We start from the raw sequence: 15,966 nt of genomic DNA, 5'->3' as shown, positions 1-15,966 counted from the left end.
GATGAAAATTAGATCTCAACACCTATTCACCATGGAAATTGCTCTCTAGAAAATCCTAACTCCGAGAATCTCACATCTTATTAATTTTCTTCTCTTTTACACTTCATTTTCCTCTCAATTTGAATACATTGTTATTTTGGAATTTTATCATGTATTTTCAAATCAATTTCGCTTGATCACAATCATTTCTTATCATCTCATTCAAGCCTTAATTACCAAGAATAATCCATCCTTGTGGACGATACCTAAAAACCACTATACTACGGTAGTTTGTACTAAAACCACTTTTTGATCGGGTACAAATTGCTATAGAATAGTGAATTAGGTTATAAATTTTGTTTTGATCCAATAAACGACAAAATCCGAGCGATCAGCGTTCAAAGCCATCATCGTCACTTCTCAATTTCGGCGTTCAGAGCCATCATCATCACATTTTCAGTTTGACGTTCAGAGTTGTATTTTCAGTTTCGGCACTTAGAGCCACCATCATCGCATTTTTAGGTTTAGGTGTTCAGAGCCATCATCGTCGTTTCTCAGTTTCGGTGTTCAGAGCCATCATCATCACATTTTCAGTTTGATATTCAGAGCCGCAGGCACTTAGAGCCACCATCATCCTAATCCTGCCAATCGTGCCTACTCTGGGTCACGAAACCTGCCATACTCTAATTCTTCCTACGGAAACAACACAGGCTGGCATCCACCCTCTAATCCTGGCAATAGCACTACGGGCTAGCGCCCGTCGCCCACCTTTGGTAAACGATTCCCTACACCCACTGGCACTAACAATTTACGTTTAGATCGCAGCTCTCCAAAGCCTTATCTTGGCTACTACCAAATCTGCAAAATTCAAGGACATACAACAAAGCACTGTCCCTCTTTCAGATTAATACCAAGTGAGACATCCACCAACACCAGTACAGCAACGCCAAACTCCTCCTGGCAACCAAAAGCTCACTTTGCTGCTAATACCTCCAACACCCCCAACATGGCTATTGGATAGTGGTGTTTCTCATCACGTCACCTCCGACTTGAGCAATCTCTCTATTCATGCACCATACAATGGCTCTAACGACATTATGATTGGTGATGGCACAGGACTTCCCATAACACATACTGGTTCCCTCTCTCTCCACACTTCCAATGCTCAATTTTCCTTAACCAATGTTCTCTGTGTTCCTAACATGAAAAAAAAATTTTGATTTCAATTTCCAAACTCTGTATCTCCAACAATGTTTCAATTACATTCTTACCATCTTCTTTTCTTGTAAAGGATCTTCGCACAAGAGCAACGCTTTTGAAGGGCAAAACTAAGGATGGTGTGTATGAGTGGCCGGTATCATCACCTCTACTTGCCTTTTCTAGTGTCAAAACCAGCTCATCAGAATGGCATCACCGATTGGGACACCATGCCTTTCCTATTTTAAAGCATGTCATCTCTACAAATAATCTTGCTTTATCATCTTCCAGCCTTTTACATTTTTCTTGTAATGCATGTCATTGCAATAAGAGTCATAAACTCTCATTTTCCAATTCTACCATTAATTCTAGTTGTCCTCTTCAAATACTCTATTCAGATGTATGGACATCACCTATTATTTCTTATGATGGCTTTAAGTATTATGTAATTTTTGTTGATCATTTTACTAAATATATCTGGTTTTATCCTCTAAAACAAAAATCCCAAGTTAAAGACATATTCATAAGATTTAAAGCCATTGTAGAAAAACACTTCAATCAAAACATTCATACCTTGTACTCTGATAATGGTGGTGAATACATTTCTCTCTCTAACTTTCTTGCTCTTCATGGTATCTCTCATCTCACTACTCCACCTCACACCCCCGAACACAATGGCTTCTTTGAGCGGCGCCATCTCCATATTGTTGAAACAGGTCTCACTCTTCTCTCTCATGCTTCTATTCCTTTGCCTTATTGGTCTAATGCCTTTGCCACAGCCGTTTACTTGATCAATCGAATGTCGATTCCAACATTAAATCTCTTATCCCCTTATGAAAAAATCTTTGGTACTCCTCCCAATTACTCAAAACTCAAAATATTTGGTTGTCTATGCTATCCTTGGCTTCGCCCCTATTCTAGCCATAAACTTGACTCTAGTTCTAAGCCATGTATTTTTCTTGGGTACTCTCTAACTCAAAGTGCCTATTTCTGCTATGATCCATCCACATCAAAAAAATTTTGTTTCTAGGCATGTTAGATTTGTTGAATCAATTTTTCCTTTTAAAATTTCTCTTCCACAAGCTCCATGACCTGAATCATCATTCACAGTTCAGGCATTCAAAGCCATCGTCCACATTCAGGCGTATAGAGTCATCATTTCTCCATAGTTTGGTGTTTAGAGCCATTGTTCACAGTTTGGCATTCAGAGTCGTCATATTATCTCTACAATTTGGCGTTCAGAGCCATCGTTCACATTCAGGCTTTCAAAGCCATCATCTTTACGCAATTTGGTATTTAGAGCCATTGTTCACAGTTTGACATTCAGATCCATTGTTCACAGTCAAGCATTCACCATTTCCCAACAATTTGGCTTTCAGAGCCATCGTATCCTTAGTTTAGCGTTTAGAGCCACCATTTTTCCATAGTTTAGCATTCAGAGTCGTCGTTCATGGTCAAGCATTCAGAGCCATTGGTTAGCTTGGCATTCAAAGCCATCATATCTTCAGTTCGACATTTAGAGCAATCAGCTTGGCATTTAGAGCCATTAATCAGCTTAGCATTCAGAGCCTTGAGCTCATGACCTCGAGTCATTCTTCTTATTCACAGCCTAGAGTCATTCTTAGCATTCAGAGCCTTGAGCTCATGACCCAGAGCCGTCTTCACCTTTTAGGTGTTCAGAGCCACTACTTTCTTTCATGGGTGTTTAGAATTATAGGCCTTTAGATCTCCCTTTGGCATTCAGAGCCACAATTTTCTTTCATAAGCGTTCAAAGGCATCTTTTTCCAATTTTAGGCATTCAGAGTCATTCCTTTTATCAGTTTTAGGCATTCAAAGTCGCATCTTCATTTTGGCATTTAGAGCCGTTGTCTAGCTTGGCATTCGGTGTCATCTTCTTCTTTTAGTTTTGGCGCTCAGAGCCGTCGTGCATACTTATTCAGGCACCTAGAGTCACCATCTTTCATCATTTTGGCTTCTAGAGTCATTTTTCCCCAGCCTTATCATTCAAGAGAGCCCATGTCATACTAAGACAAATTTGGTGGTCTTTCTTGTTCTTCGACAAAGTTCACTTTGTTTCGTTTGTGTATACACTCACTTTACTCGTGAACTCTACCGAAGATGAGCATATTTGTAGACTCCAAAATTTGTCCCAATTTTATTTTTACATTAATTTTGAGCCCAATTTTGTCAATAAATTTTAAATTCCAATTACACGTGTTTTTTTGGCCCACTCACCATTTAATAGCTTTTATTATTTTGTATATTATATTATTTTATTTTATTATAATTACCTTTATTTTATTATTATTATTATTATTATTATTATTATTATTATTATTATTATTATTATTATTATATTCTATTATTTTTATTTTTATTTTTCTTTTCTCTCTCCTCTTTCCTCTCTTCTCTCTCTTCTACTTTCTCTCCACCCTCACCAACCCCCCATTCCCTCCCACGTGACATGCCCCTCTCATTTCTTCAATGTTCTTCCTTTTATTTTTTTATTATTTTTTTCTCTCTCTTCCCACAAGACTCCCTTTGGCCGGTCCCCTCATTTTCTTCTTTTTTTTTCCCCCCATCTTTTCCCTCCAATTTGGGAGACAGGCGCCCCCCCTTTTTTTTTCTCTTCTTCCTTCTTCCGCTTCATTCTTTACTCTCTTTTCTCTACCAAAACACACACGCACGACTCTCCTCATTTGTTTTTTTTTTTTTTTCTTTTTTTTACTTATTATTATTTATTTATTTATTCATCTTTTCATCTTTTTTCCCCTGCTTTCCGAACTCACACACCTATCCCCATTTTCTATTTTTCTCCATTTTTCCTCCCCCAACTCTCACACAAACCGGTCAAGGAACCCCTAGATTTTTCCTTATTTATTTATTTTTTCTTTCTTTTATGGGGGTTTTTTTTTTCCTCCTTCAGAACACCCACCAATCTCCCACTGTCGCCGGCAAGCCTCGGTCAGTCGCCACCAGCGAGCCACTGCAGCCGACAGCCAATCCCTCTTCTCTCTCACTCCCTCATTCCCTCACTTTCCCATCCCATCCGTTTTTATTATTATTATTATTATTATTATTATTATTATTATTATTATTATTGCCATTGTTATTGTTATTATTATTGTTATTGATATTATTATTGTTGTTGTTGTTGTTATTTTCTTTAATTTTAATAGTAACTGTTGTTTGTGAAATTTGGATTGTTGAATTAATATAAAATTTGGGGTTAATTTGTTGTTGGTAGATTAATACATAATTTGATTTAATTTATTGTTAGTGAATTAATTTGAAATTTGTTAATTTGGGTTTGTGGGCATATTGTATTTGGTGATTAATTTGAGGATATTTATATTATATCAATTGCATATTGTTTATTTGGACTTGGGCCTATTGTTAAGTTGTTATTTGTTTGGGCTTATTGGATTGGGTTTGAAATATTACTTCTCTTGACCATGTATTTTTTTATGTGGGCTTGTTAATTGATGTGGATTTTGGGGCCCATAATGTGGGTGACATTTGTTGGATTATTTGAATATTTGATATGAGTTTGACCAATTTGAATTGTTTAATTTGGACATGGGACAATTGTGGTGTATATTAAACTAGGCTTAAATTATAGAGTATTAAATTTAGGTATAGTAGAATTTATTTTAATTTACCCAATCTTAGGTTCGATTGATTGTGTTTGTATCTTTGGCTATTAATTGGGATGTTCTAGGTTAAGACCTATAGTAATTTGGGCTCATTTTAATTGACGAAATTTATGGGACTAATTTGAAATTGGAATTTGGGTTTGAATATTTGTTTGGGATTTTATACATCTCTGGATATTTACATTTGTGTTCTTCTTGTTTTTGCATGGGCCCACTCTGCAATCTTGATGACTGAGTACGAATTGATGACAAGTGGAGCTTGCTGTAAGTTTATTTGGGTACATATTTTATTTCTCACTTTTATTTGGTTTTATTTTTATTAGTTTGCATAAATATTCGTTCGCATGTATTTATTGAGTGTGTACAGAATTGAACATTGAACAAACTAGAAATTTTGTTTAAATGAGAGGAAGAAGTCAGTAAATGTGTTTTAATAAAATAACAATTTTTAAATATTATTTTTAATAAAAGAAAGTTTTTATTTTATTTTATTTTATTTTTTATTTATAAAAATTTTAAAAAAATGCATTTAGAAAAGTCCAAAAGAAATGTTTTTAATGGAATTTGAAAATTTGTTTTTAAATAATATTTGTCCAAAAATTTCTCTGTTTAACAAAAATTTTCCAAATATTGTTTTGTAAATAAAATTGTCCCAAAAATTAATTTTTAATAAAATCGTCCAAAAAAAATGTTTTTTTTTAAATAAATTCTTTCTACTTAATTAAAATTGGATTAAAAGTCATTTTTAGAAATAGATGATTTATTTATTTATTTTTATTTTTATTTTTATTTTTACTTTTATTTTTATTTTTTATTTTTTCCTTTTAATTAAAAATTCTTTTGTAAATAAAGTTATGTCATTTTAAATAATTTATAAAAATCACTCTTTTAAATGAAAATGAATTTAAATACTTTTGTAAATAAAATTCTAAAAATTCATTATTTTTTAGTAAATGCAAGTAAAAAAATAATTTTTGTACCCAAATTGAAATTTTATAATGAATTCTTTTGATACAATAAGAGTAAATAGTTTTTTTAAAAAAAAATTGTATACAATTAAAAATTGAGAAAATAAATTGTTTCTTTTTATAAGTAAATAAATGGAAATCATTAATTCAAAATTATTTTTAATAAAATCCTTTGAAATTTCTTTAAAACTTTTTTTAATATCTTTTATTTATTTAATTCAATAAATCATTTTGCATAATTCTCTTATTATTTATTTTGTGTATTTTTGTAATTAGATTTCATCATTGTTTTTGTGCATATTAATTCTCACCATGACTTGTATATTGATTATTTTTTTTTTGTATCCATAATTAATTAATTAATTGCCACAATTTCCTCAATTCGTTTAGTAGAGGTCGTACGTATGCGGGCTTAAAGGGGTGCTACGACTCACCACCGTACCTTCCCAATAAGTAACCTGACCCCCAAACCTAGACTTGGTTTTTCACAGACCCATTTTTTTTCTTCAGAGTCACATTTAGGGTTTTCTTTCTTATTTGGTTTTTCCCTTAAAAAAATAAAACAAAAGTAAGTGGCGACTCCAAGTATTTTTCTAAAAATCAAATTTTCATCAAATAAAATAAAAAACGAGTTTCACCATCGAGTGGGAACGCATCGAGCTATGGAATAAAATAGATTGATATTGGTATGATCTAATCCATTATCAATGATTAATCTTGAACTTGATGGGTCATTTCTTTTTTTGATATATGAAATATAGGATTTCACCAAGTTGATTATTAAAAAATATATATATAAAAGCCCTGGCTGCAATAATGAAAAGAAAAAGGAGAAAGTAATGAAAATAAAATGAAGTAAAAAAAAAAAAAAAAGGAAAAAAGAAAATTGGAACAAAATTAATAGAAAACCTAAGAAATAAAGAGTGTTTCACAAATTATGAGAGGATAACTAAGTAAAGTTACAAATAAATAAAAATATTAATGATTGGTTTCATACACTTTCTTAAAATAAAAAAAAAAGAAATAAAAAATTTATATTAAATTTAAAAATTCTTAGAGAAAAATTATTGACTTATGTTATGTTGTTAAAAATTATATTTTTAGTTTGTTTTTAAAAAATATTATATATTTTGTAAAACTTATTTTGTAAAACTTATTGTTGTCAAAATTGTAAAACTTATATTTTGTAAAATATTATATATATTTCACACACTTTAGGTTTGTTTCAACTGGGTAAGTGGAGAAGCCAGCAAGGCATTGAATTTGAAGCCTTTTAACAGAATGAAAACCACAGAAAAGACGAAACCTCTTTTTCCCTTCCACTCTTTTGTCTACACTCCTCTTGGAAAGATCAACACCGCAATAGAAAGTATAAAGAAAAGATTGTGGTATGGTCAAGCATGGCCCTTTCTGGGGATCAAAAGCTTCTTTTGGACCGTCGGATATGCTTTCTTGAGGGAAAAGTTTTGGGATCTTTTTTTTTTCTCTATCTCTTTTGTGGAAAATGCATCTCTTTTTCCAACTTGGCTTTGTAGTGAAGTTACAACGGGGATCTACAAGGGATCTCACATGAAATTTCCACAAGAAGCAGTACCTTGGGGGCTTTTTTAACTTTTACGGCTGTTTTAAAAAATAATTTCTAAAAAATGATACTTTTCAAAATAATTCTTAAAATATGGTACTTTGAAAAATAATTCCAAATCTACGGCACTTTTTGCCACTTTGAAAGGTGTTTCATACGGAGACACCTTCTATATTTTTCATATCAATCATAAATATTAAAAAAAAAAAATTTACACTAAAGGTGTCTCTTGAAGAGACACCTTCTGTAATTTCATAAAATTGAATTTATGTTAAAGGTATCTCTTGAAAAAACATTTTTTTATAATTTTTTTATTAGTCATACACGTTAAAAAAAATTGAATTTATACTAAAGAAATATCATTTTTACAATAAAAATCAAATTAATACTAAAGGTGTCTCTATAAGAGGCATCTTTGATAATTTTCATATCAGTCGTATAGTGAAAAAAATTGAATTTACATTGAATGAATTTATAGAATTTCACAAAATTGAATTTATACTAAATGTATATTTTGAAGAAACACTTTCCACAATTTTTATATTAGTCACCTATCAAAAAAATTAAATTTATACTAAAAGTGTCTCTTGAAGAAAAACCTTTGAATATAAATTTAATTTTATGAAATTGTGGAATGTGTATTTTGAAAATACATTTTTAGTATAAATTCAATTATTTAAATGGATGATTGATACAAGAATTGTTGAAGGTGTCTTTTCAAATAGACACCTTTAATATAAATTTAATTTTGTGAAATTATAGAAAATGTCTTAAGAAAACATCTTTAATATAAATTCAATTTTTTTTTTATTATGAAACTGATATGAAAACTATGAAAAATGTCTATTTTAAAAGACACTTTTAATATAAATTTGATTTTTTAAAATTATAAAAGGTGTCTCTTAAACAGACACTTTTAATGTAAATTCAAAATTTTTTAACATGTCTTATTGATATAAAAATTGCGGAAGAAACATCTTCAATGTAAATTCAATTTTATGGAATTATGAAAGATGTCTTTTAAAGAGACACCTTTAGTGTAAATTCAATTTTTTTTTTTTTTAACATTTATGGTTGATATGAAAAATATAGAAGATGTCTTTTCAAGAAACACCTTTCAAAATGGCAAAAAGTATTGTAGATTTGGAATTATTTTTCAAAGTACCATATTTTAAGAATTATTTTTCAAAGTACCATTTTGTAAGAATTATTTTTTTAAATGGCCGTAAAAGTTAAAAAAGCCCCAATAGTTGGTGAACTGAATAAGAGCCAGCTAAGAGACGTACCATTTGTTAAGCATTGTCACTAATGTTTTTGAAAATGGAATCGGAAATCATAAATGATAATTAATATTTTTTATTTTAATATATTTGATCATGATTGAATTATCGATCCATCCAATAATTTTTTAGATTCAATCATCCATTGGGCTCTAAAATTATTGGACATATTTTGATGTTCCCACTTTTTATTATTATTCATTTCCCTTGGTCAAGGCAAAGATAGTTAGGCAATAAGTAAGGTAACTTTAGAAGCTTTTCTAATTTAATTACATTTTTAATTTTTATAAATAATAGAAAATGTATGATAATTTAGATGTTTGGTAACTGTACAATTACAAATAAAAGAAATTTTTTAATAATATTTCAATGAATTTCAACAAATTTTTAATGTTTGTAACTATCAAGTTTTAAAAATAAAAAAGTAAAAAACACTTAAAAATGTTTGCTAAGATTATTTTTAGATTTTTAATTATAAATATAAAAATTGAAAAACTAAATGTGAAATGAAACATAACCTATACACTTTAATTTTAAAAATTGTAATATTTGGATATTTTTTTAACGATTAAATATATTTTACCTTCTTAACCTTTTGCGTGTTTTATACTTTACACTCACATTCAAAACCCGACATTTTGCTCCTTTAACTTATTAAATACCTACACTTTGTCTCTAAACGTTTCACAAAGTTATAAAAGAAATTGATCTTTTTCGTACTTTAATATGAAATTAATAATATCGAAGTACAATTTCTCAAATACCTTAAAAATAAAATAGTTATCAATTTTGATATTTAACGTCTAGATTAAATTAAATAATTTCATATCAAAGAAAAATATATAATATATCAAATTATTCAATCCAACAAAAAAAACATAAAGGAAAAATAAGTTTTATTCTAAAAATATTTAAAAAAAAAAATCAAAGAATTAAAATTTTAATAGAAACTTTTTCATCATTTTGATAAATTTTATATCAAAATCTTAATATTTTTAAAACAATTCTGTAATTTTTTTTTAATAAAATTTAAATTTATTTAAATAAATAATATAAATGAGTGATGAAACTTTTTATTCAGTAAATATCTATCATATAATAAGTATTATTATTAATTCACTATTATTTAATTAAATATAAAAGTTTAAAAGATTTAAAATGAAAATCACAAGCACATTTATAAAAAATAAAAAGTTTTATCTAATTTTAAACCTAAGGTCAACTGAACCGGTAAGGACGTGACACCTGGATGACTCTGTAAATATATATTCATATGAGAACATTCTGGTTACATTTAGTCCTTTTCAGACTTCATAACTCGACGGTCAAATGGTGGAGATTTCGTGTTGGAAAATGTCTGAATGTTCTATCGTGTTTGACCCAAACTCTGTGGATCTTTTCATCTCCCAGGCTGCTACCAAGTCCCGTGCTTAACCCTCCTTCTCAAAATGGACACTCTTCTTATCCTCTAACTTAAACTTTTGCTTCAACAATTGAGGAATTAATTGTGATGAACTAGGAAGAAGCGTTTGGCCGGCATCACCACTAACAGACAACTGAAAAGAGGGAGATGATAGAAACCCTTGTAGATATTAACGGAATGATAGAAACCCTTCAAATCTAAAGATTCCCTTTGATTGCAACATGACATCGTTTTTTGTTTTCATTAAAGTGAATTTGCGTTAAAAAATGATAAGTTAAATAAATGATTTTTAAAAAACTTAATATTTAAATTAAATTAATATTTATTTAGATTTAAGAAGAAAAAAAACCATCTTGACTCCTTAGATTTAAATAAATGATAAGTTGATGATGATGGATGCATGCATGCATACATCTTATTGAGTCTTGTGAAATGACATTAGAGATGACGTATGTAACGGCTGTAATCAAGTTGAATTGGAATCTTCAAAAATTAGTACAAGATGTTACCTTAGGCAAGCAGACTATGAGCCTTGTACTGATGTGCTTAAACGAGATGATGATAATCAATCGACAAATTAAATATAATACGAAAAACATTTACATCAAATTGGGTCAAAACCCTTAAGGGTTTAGGAAAATAGTAGCAATTATATCATAGGACGATGCCCCCAACCACCAAAATCATATTATGAGTCATATATGAAAGAAATATAGCAAAAGCTGGAGGAAATTCTAGAGGAGGGCAACCAGCTGTTGGGTCCCCACAGAATGAAGGGATGATGCTGATCTGATGTATGCATTAATGCTGGAGGTGACGGCAGCTATGAAAGTCGCCGTTTAGCTTTCACCAATTCTAGTTTTGGTTCTCTCCAACCTCTACAAATACCCTTACCGATTCATCTATTCATGTCAAAGAGAAGATAAGTACTGCTATTAGAAATAGTAAGAAAATTGAAGGAGTTGTGCTTAGGACAAGAGAAGAGGCTTTTATTCCAAAGAAGATGTGGCTGATCATGAAGGTTTTCCTCCTGCAAATTTTAGCGTTTCTGCTTTTTGGTGGTGGCATCCATTGTCAAGCTTCAACACATCGGCATACTTTTGTGGTAAATACTATATATGATTATGTCCTTAACACCACCTTCTAATTATAATATTTGGGAGCAGTATGCATCTCATTTTCTACCGTATGATCCCCATGGGGTCTTCGGGTACCCTAGTGTCATTGAGTCGTTCAATGCTATCGAGTTCTAATTGGTTATGATTGATGAAACTATTCATGCATGTAATATTTCTTTTGAGATGAGGATGCATGGTTAACTTTTGATTGGTTGCAGGTGAGGGAAGCTTTATATACAAGGCTTTGTAGCACCAAGAATATCTTAACAGTAAATGGACGATTTCCGGGACCAACCATATATGCTAAGAAAGGAGAGACTATCATTGTCGACGTTTATAATAGGGGAAAAGAAAACGTCACCATTCATTGGTAGGTCCTGTGCGTGTCTCAAAGAAAGATAGAGGTCGGCAGTTTGCCTGCATGACATACATTCTTTTCTTTCTAAGAAGGGGCTACAATATATTGCTTTGCAAATAAAGTCAAATTTAAAACAATACTTCAGGGTTATTTGCTTTAGTTCCATTAAAATACAGTTGATGCCTCTTGTTACTATGATAATATGTTGTTGCATGCCATCTTTTGTTAGTCTAAAAATTAGTACTAGTTTTAACCTATAGTTATTGTTTTGTAGGCATGGAGTGACGATGCCTAGATATCCATGGACAGATGGTCCTGAGTATATCACACAATGCCCAATTCCACCAGGGTCAAAGTTTAGCCAGAAGATCATCCTTTCCTTTGAGGAAGGGACTCTATGGTGGCATGCTCACAGTGATTGGACTCGAGCCACTGTTCATGGAGCTATAATCGTTTATCCCAAAAATGGAGCCAAATATCCTTTTCCCAAACCTAATGCAGAAGTTCCCATCATATTAGGTATAAGTGTCGTTACTATTAAAGGTTAATTTACATATTATGAATTAACCAGCAAAGCGAAATCTAAAATTATTGAAGTTGTTGAAATGCAGGAGAATGGTGGAAGAGTGATGTGAATGCAGTTATAAATGAAGCGCTTGTAACTGGAGTTGACCCCAATGTCTCCGATTCTTTCTTAATAAATGGACAACCCGGTGATCTACATCCATGCTCAAAATCAGGTACAAAATTTAACTTCCCATTTTAAAAAATTGTACACAAATTCATTTTCTTGAATGTTAACCATGTTACTTTTTCTTATTAACATCAACATATTTAAAGCTTCATGCTAAGAAAGAGGAAAATAGCTATGAGGATGGTAGGGCTATGATTTAACACATAACAAAATACTAGTCCAAATATAATTTTGAACTATGAAGACAAATTTACACCCCTAATCAATCACTTCATAATTGGTGGATCTTCTTGGAAACTTTTCCTTTTTCTTTTGGCAAGTCATAAGTATACAACTTTCCTTTTCTAATTGCAGACACATTCAAGCTAACGGTGGATCATGGAAAAACATATCTACTTCGCATAATCAATGCTGCCTTGCAGGAGGTACTCTTCTTCTCCATTGCCAAGCATAAAATGACAGTGGTTGGAACAGATGGTAGCTACACGAAACCATTGACACGAGATTATATCATAATATCACCTGGCCAAACCTTCGATGTCTTATTAGAAGCTAACCAACGCCCGGATCACTATTACATGGCAGCTAGAGTTTATTCCATTGCCCCAGTAGGTAATTATGATAACACAACCACCACAGCTATTGTACAGTACAGGGGATACTACACTCCATCTTCACCTCCCTCCTTGCCTCATCTTCCTGGATACAATGACACAAATGCATCGATTCACTTCACGGGTAGCCTCCGAAGCTTAGGGGATGCGGAACATCCTTGCAATGTCCCATTGAGCATGGACACTAAATTGATTTACACTATCTCTATGAACATGTTGCCATGCGTCGATAATTCATGTGCAGGGCCCAATGGGACGCGGTTCGCCGCAAGTATAAACAACATAAGCTTTCAATCCCCTAGAATTGACATACTGAAAGCTTATTATTATAACATCAGTGGTGTATATGGAGATAAATTTCCTAGCGTTCCACAAGTGGTGTTCGATTTTACATCTGAGTATCCTCCATTGAAGTATGAGACGTCGAGAAATGGAACAGAAGTAAGGATGCTCGAGTATAACTCCACAGTGGAGATTGTTTTTCAAGGGACAAACTTGGTTGCAGGGACACACCACCCCATGCATCTCCATGGATACAGTTTCTATGTTGTTGGATGGGGACTTGGAAATTTCGATAAAAATAAAGACCCTTTGCGCTATAATCTGGTGGATCCTCCTCTTCAGAATACCATCGCTGTTCTTAAGAATGGTTGGACTGCAATCAGATTCAAGGCATCCAACCCTGGTATGTTGCAAGCACTCATAACCTTTATTACACGCACAAAAAGCAAAACCCTTGAAACTGCCAACCTGCATATCAAGGAAATTATTTTTCTTAATATTACAATAAGTTAGGTGTAATAATATTGGTATATTTTCTCTGTTGCAGGAGTGTGGTTCATGCACTGCCATTTAGACCGCCATCAAACTTGGGGCATGGAGACTGCATTCATAGTGAAAAATGGTAGACACCTAGAAGCTCAAATGTTGCCTCCACCATCCGACATGCCACCATGTTGAAGCTGTAAAGAATTAAAACACCAAAGATTTCATTGAATATTGGCATTATTCAGCTTTTATTATTTTTTTTCTTCTCAAAAAAGTTGTTGACTAAGTATTCCTCTTCAACTAAAATAACAAGAATATTGTCTCATGTAAAGTTGTAGAATATTGTGCCTGGGATTATTGATTTGTCAATTTCTTGGAATTTTCCGTTTCAATCATAATTAATGTCAATATGAACAACTCATTAAATGTGCCAGTATATTCCTAAGAACCATTGAATATTGCCATGTCCACAATAAATATATATATATATATATATATATATCTTGATTTGACACCTTTTAGCCATTCCAGTCTTGTTCCTCAAGATCAAATGCCATGCTGTATTAGAAAAGTTTGAAATGGAATGTTTTAAAATGATCTTGATTAGACATTTTTTACTTATTCATATTTTATTCCAATTCCATACAAGGTTAGGTATGATATTAATAATTAAAAAAAATTATAAATGATATAGTTTAAAGTAATTGAATTATTTTAATATTTTAAAATTAGACTATGATCTAAATGGATACATGTTCAAATAGATGAAACAAAAAAAGGTCATGAAATGGTTTGTTTAATTTTTATTTTATATCTCAAAATATTTTTACAAATAAAAAAAATATTTTTGAAGCCTTCTTGCACAGTTGAGATAAAATCAGTTCTTTTTTATTTGTTTTAAATTAAAATAAACTCTTTTTCCTAAATTTAAAATGATGGACATATAATTTATATTTTTACCTTCTATTTTACTAACAATATCACGACATCTACCCCGAGATAAAGGTAAAGGAAAAAGAAAAAAAAATCCTCATTTTCCAATGTATGAGGACAAATTGAGTCTAATCCCACTCCAAGTCTATTTCTTACTGATCATACGTTATTTTATATTTATTTATTTATTTTAGATAACAACGAGATGGGACTTGATCATTTGAATTTACGGGTTAGAGAAAAGACATTTAACAACTAAGTTGCTGCAATTGACGGAACTCTCCCAAGTCCAAGTCAATAAGGTTGGGAGGAGAGTTGTACATTCATGAGCGGTTTGTCAAAAAAGATTAGATAATTAAACTTTCGTTTCCCATGCTATTGAATTAAGAAATAAAATAATAATTATCCATTCCCCATTGTCTCATTTCCTTCTATCACCAGTAGTTGTGGCTGGAGTAGACCAAGAAGTGCATGACAATGCTAGGAGCTAAGAAAGGTGGAGAGAGGCCAAAATTTCACCCTACCTATACCTAATAGATAGAATTAAAGGAATAAATTTGGGCATAACCTAATTATACTTTATAAACACTTAAAAATAATTGTAAAGAATTAAATCCCAAAAAATAAATAATAATAAATGAAATTTCATGAATTAAAAAATAAATTAAGAACGCTTTGATATTGATTGTGATTAAAATGTTTTTATCCATAAAAAATATTTTGACATTATAAATGATTTTAAAAAGAATCACTTAGTATTTGAATGTAAATTAAAAAGCTTATTTTGATAGTATGTTTAGTTAAAAAAAATAAAAATTAAAAGGATCATTTACCAAGTAATTGTTTAGAAATTATTTTTAAGTGATTTTTTGGATTTTTAAAAGTGATTTTCAAATATATTTAAATTTTATTTGGATTGGCTTTTAAGAATTAAAAAAAAAAAAATGAGTTCAATAAAAGTTTTTATACCTATTTAATTTTTTTTTTAAAAAACTTATAACTTTAAAAAAAGATTTCATATAAAAGTCCTAAAAATGTTATTTCTTATAAGGATTCTATTTTTGTAAATGTTATTTCTTGTTAGGATTCTTTTTATAAATCTTTTATAACATCAACATGTTAGAAAATTGAAAGATGACAAAACCTGAATTCATCATACTAAGATCTCATGCTAAATTATCAAGAAAAATATTAGAAAGACATACTTGTATCAATTGGAGTGCAACAATGACGTTTTTAAGTCTTTGATGTTTGAAACAATGTATTGCAGAGAACTTAAACTTCACTTAGCGATGGGATATGAGTAAAATAGCAATACCTTCTGTTTAAACTAGGGACCATAACCCTATTTATTCATGTACTCTATTTTATTTTATTTATTGGCCCATCATAAAT

General features: G+C 31.0%; 1 protein-coding gene and 1 pseudogene across 1 annotated transcript; both read left to right on the top strand.

Moving 5' to 3' along the window:
* The window catches only part of LOC117905524, a 123,669-nt pseudogene that overhangs the window by 61,270 nt on the left and 46,433 nt on the right, over nucleotides 1–15,966 (top strand).
* Nucleotides 11,033–14,071, top strand: LOC117907236 (laccase-14-like). Its single transcript, XM_034820706.1, has 6 exons — nucleotides 11,033–11,191; nucleotides 11,423–11,574; nucleotides 11,837–12,081; nucleotides 12,174–12,302; nucleotides 12,611–13,555; nucleotides 13,700–14,071. Exons 1-6 carry the CDS (start codon nucleotides 11,090–11,092, stop codon nucleotides 13,828–13,830), a joined length of 1,704 nt encoding a protein of 567 aa, XP_034676597.1. The 5' UTR covers nucleotides 11,033–11,089; the 3' UTR covers nucleotides 13,831–14,071.

This window comes from Vitis riparia, chromosome 18 (assembly GCF_004353265.1).
Source record: "Vitis riparia cultivar Riparia Gloire de Montpellier isolate 1030 chromosome 18, EGFV_Vit.rip_1.0, whole genome shotgun sequence".
Classification (NCBI taxonomy): domain Eukaryota; kingdom Viridiplantae; phylum Streptophyta; class Magnoliopsida; order Vitales; family Vitaceae; genus Vitis; species Vitis riparia.
Note: the sequence above shows the minus strand (reverse complement) of the source record. Positions and strands in the feature narration are given on the sequence as shown.

What these genes read in the sequence shown, in the direction of transcription:
- LOC117907236 (XM_034820706.1), top strand. Translation starts at nt 11,090, where the DNA reads ATGTGGCTGATCATGAAGGTTTTCCTCCTGCAAATTTTAGCGTTTCTG. An exon ending in ACATCCATGCTCAAAATCAG is followed by an intron (nt 12,303 to 12,610) that starts GTACAAAATTTA and finishes TTCTAATTGCAG; the next exon opens with ACACATTCAAGCTAACGGTG. An exon ending in ATTCAAGGCATCCAACCCTG is followed by an intron (nt 13,556 to 13,699) that starts GTATGTTGCAAG and finishes TCTCTGTTGCAG; the next exon opens with GAGTGTGGTTCATGCACTGC.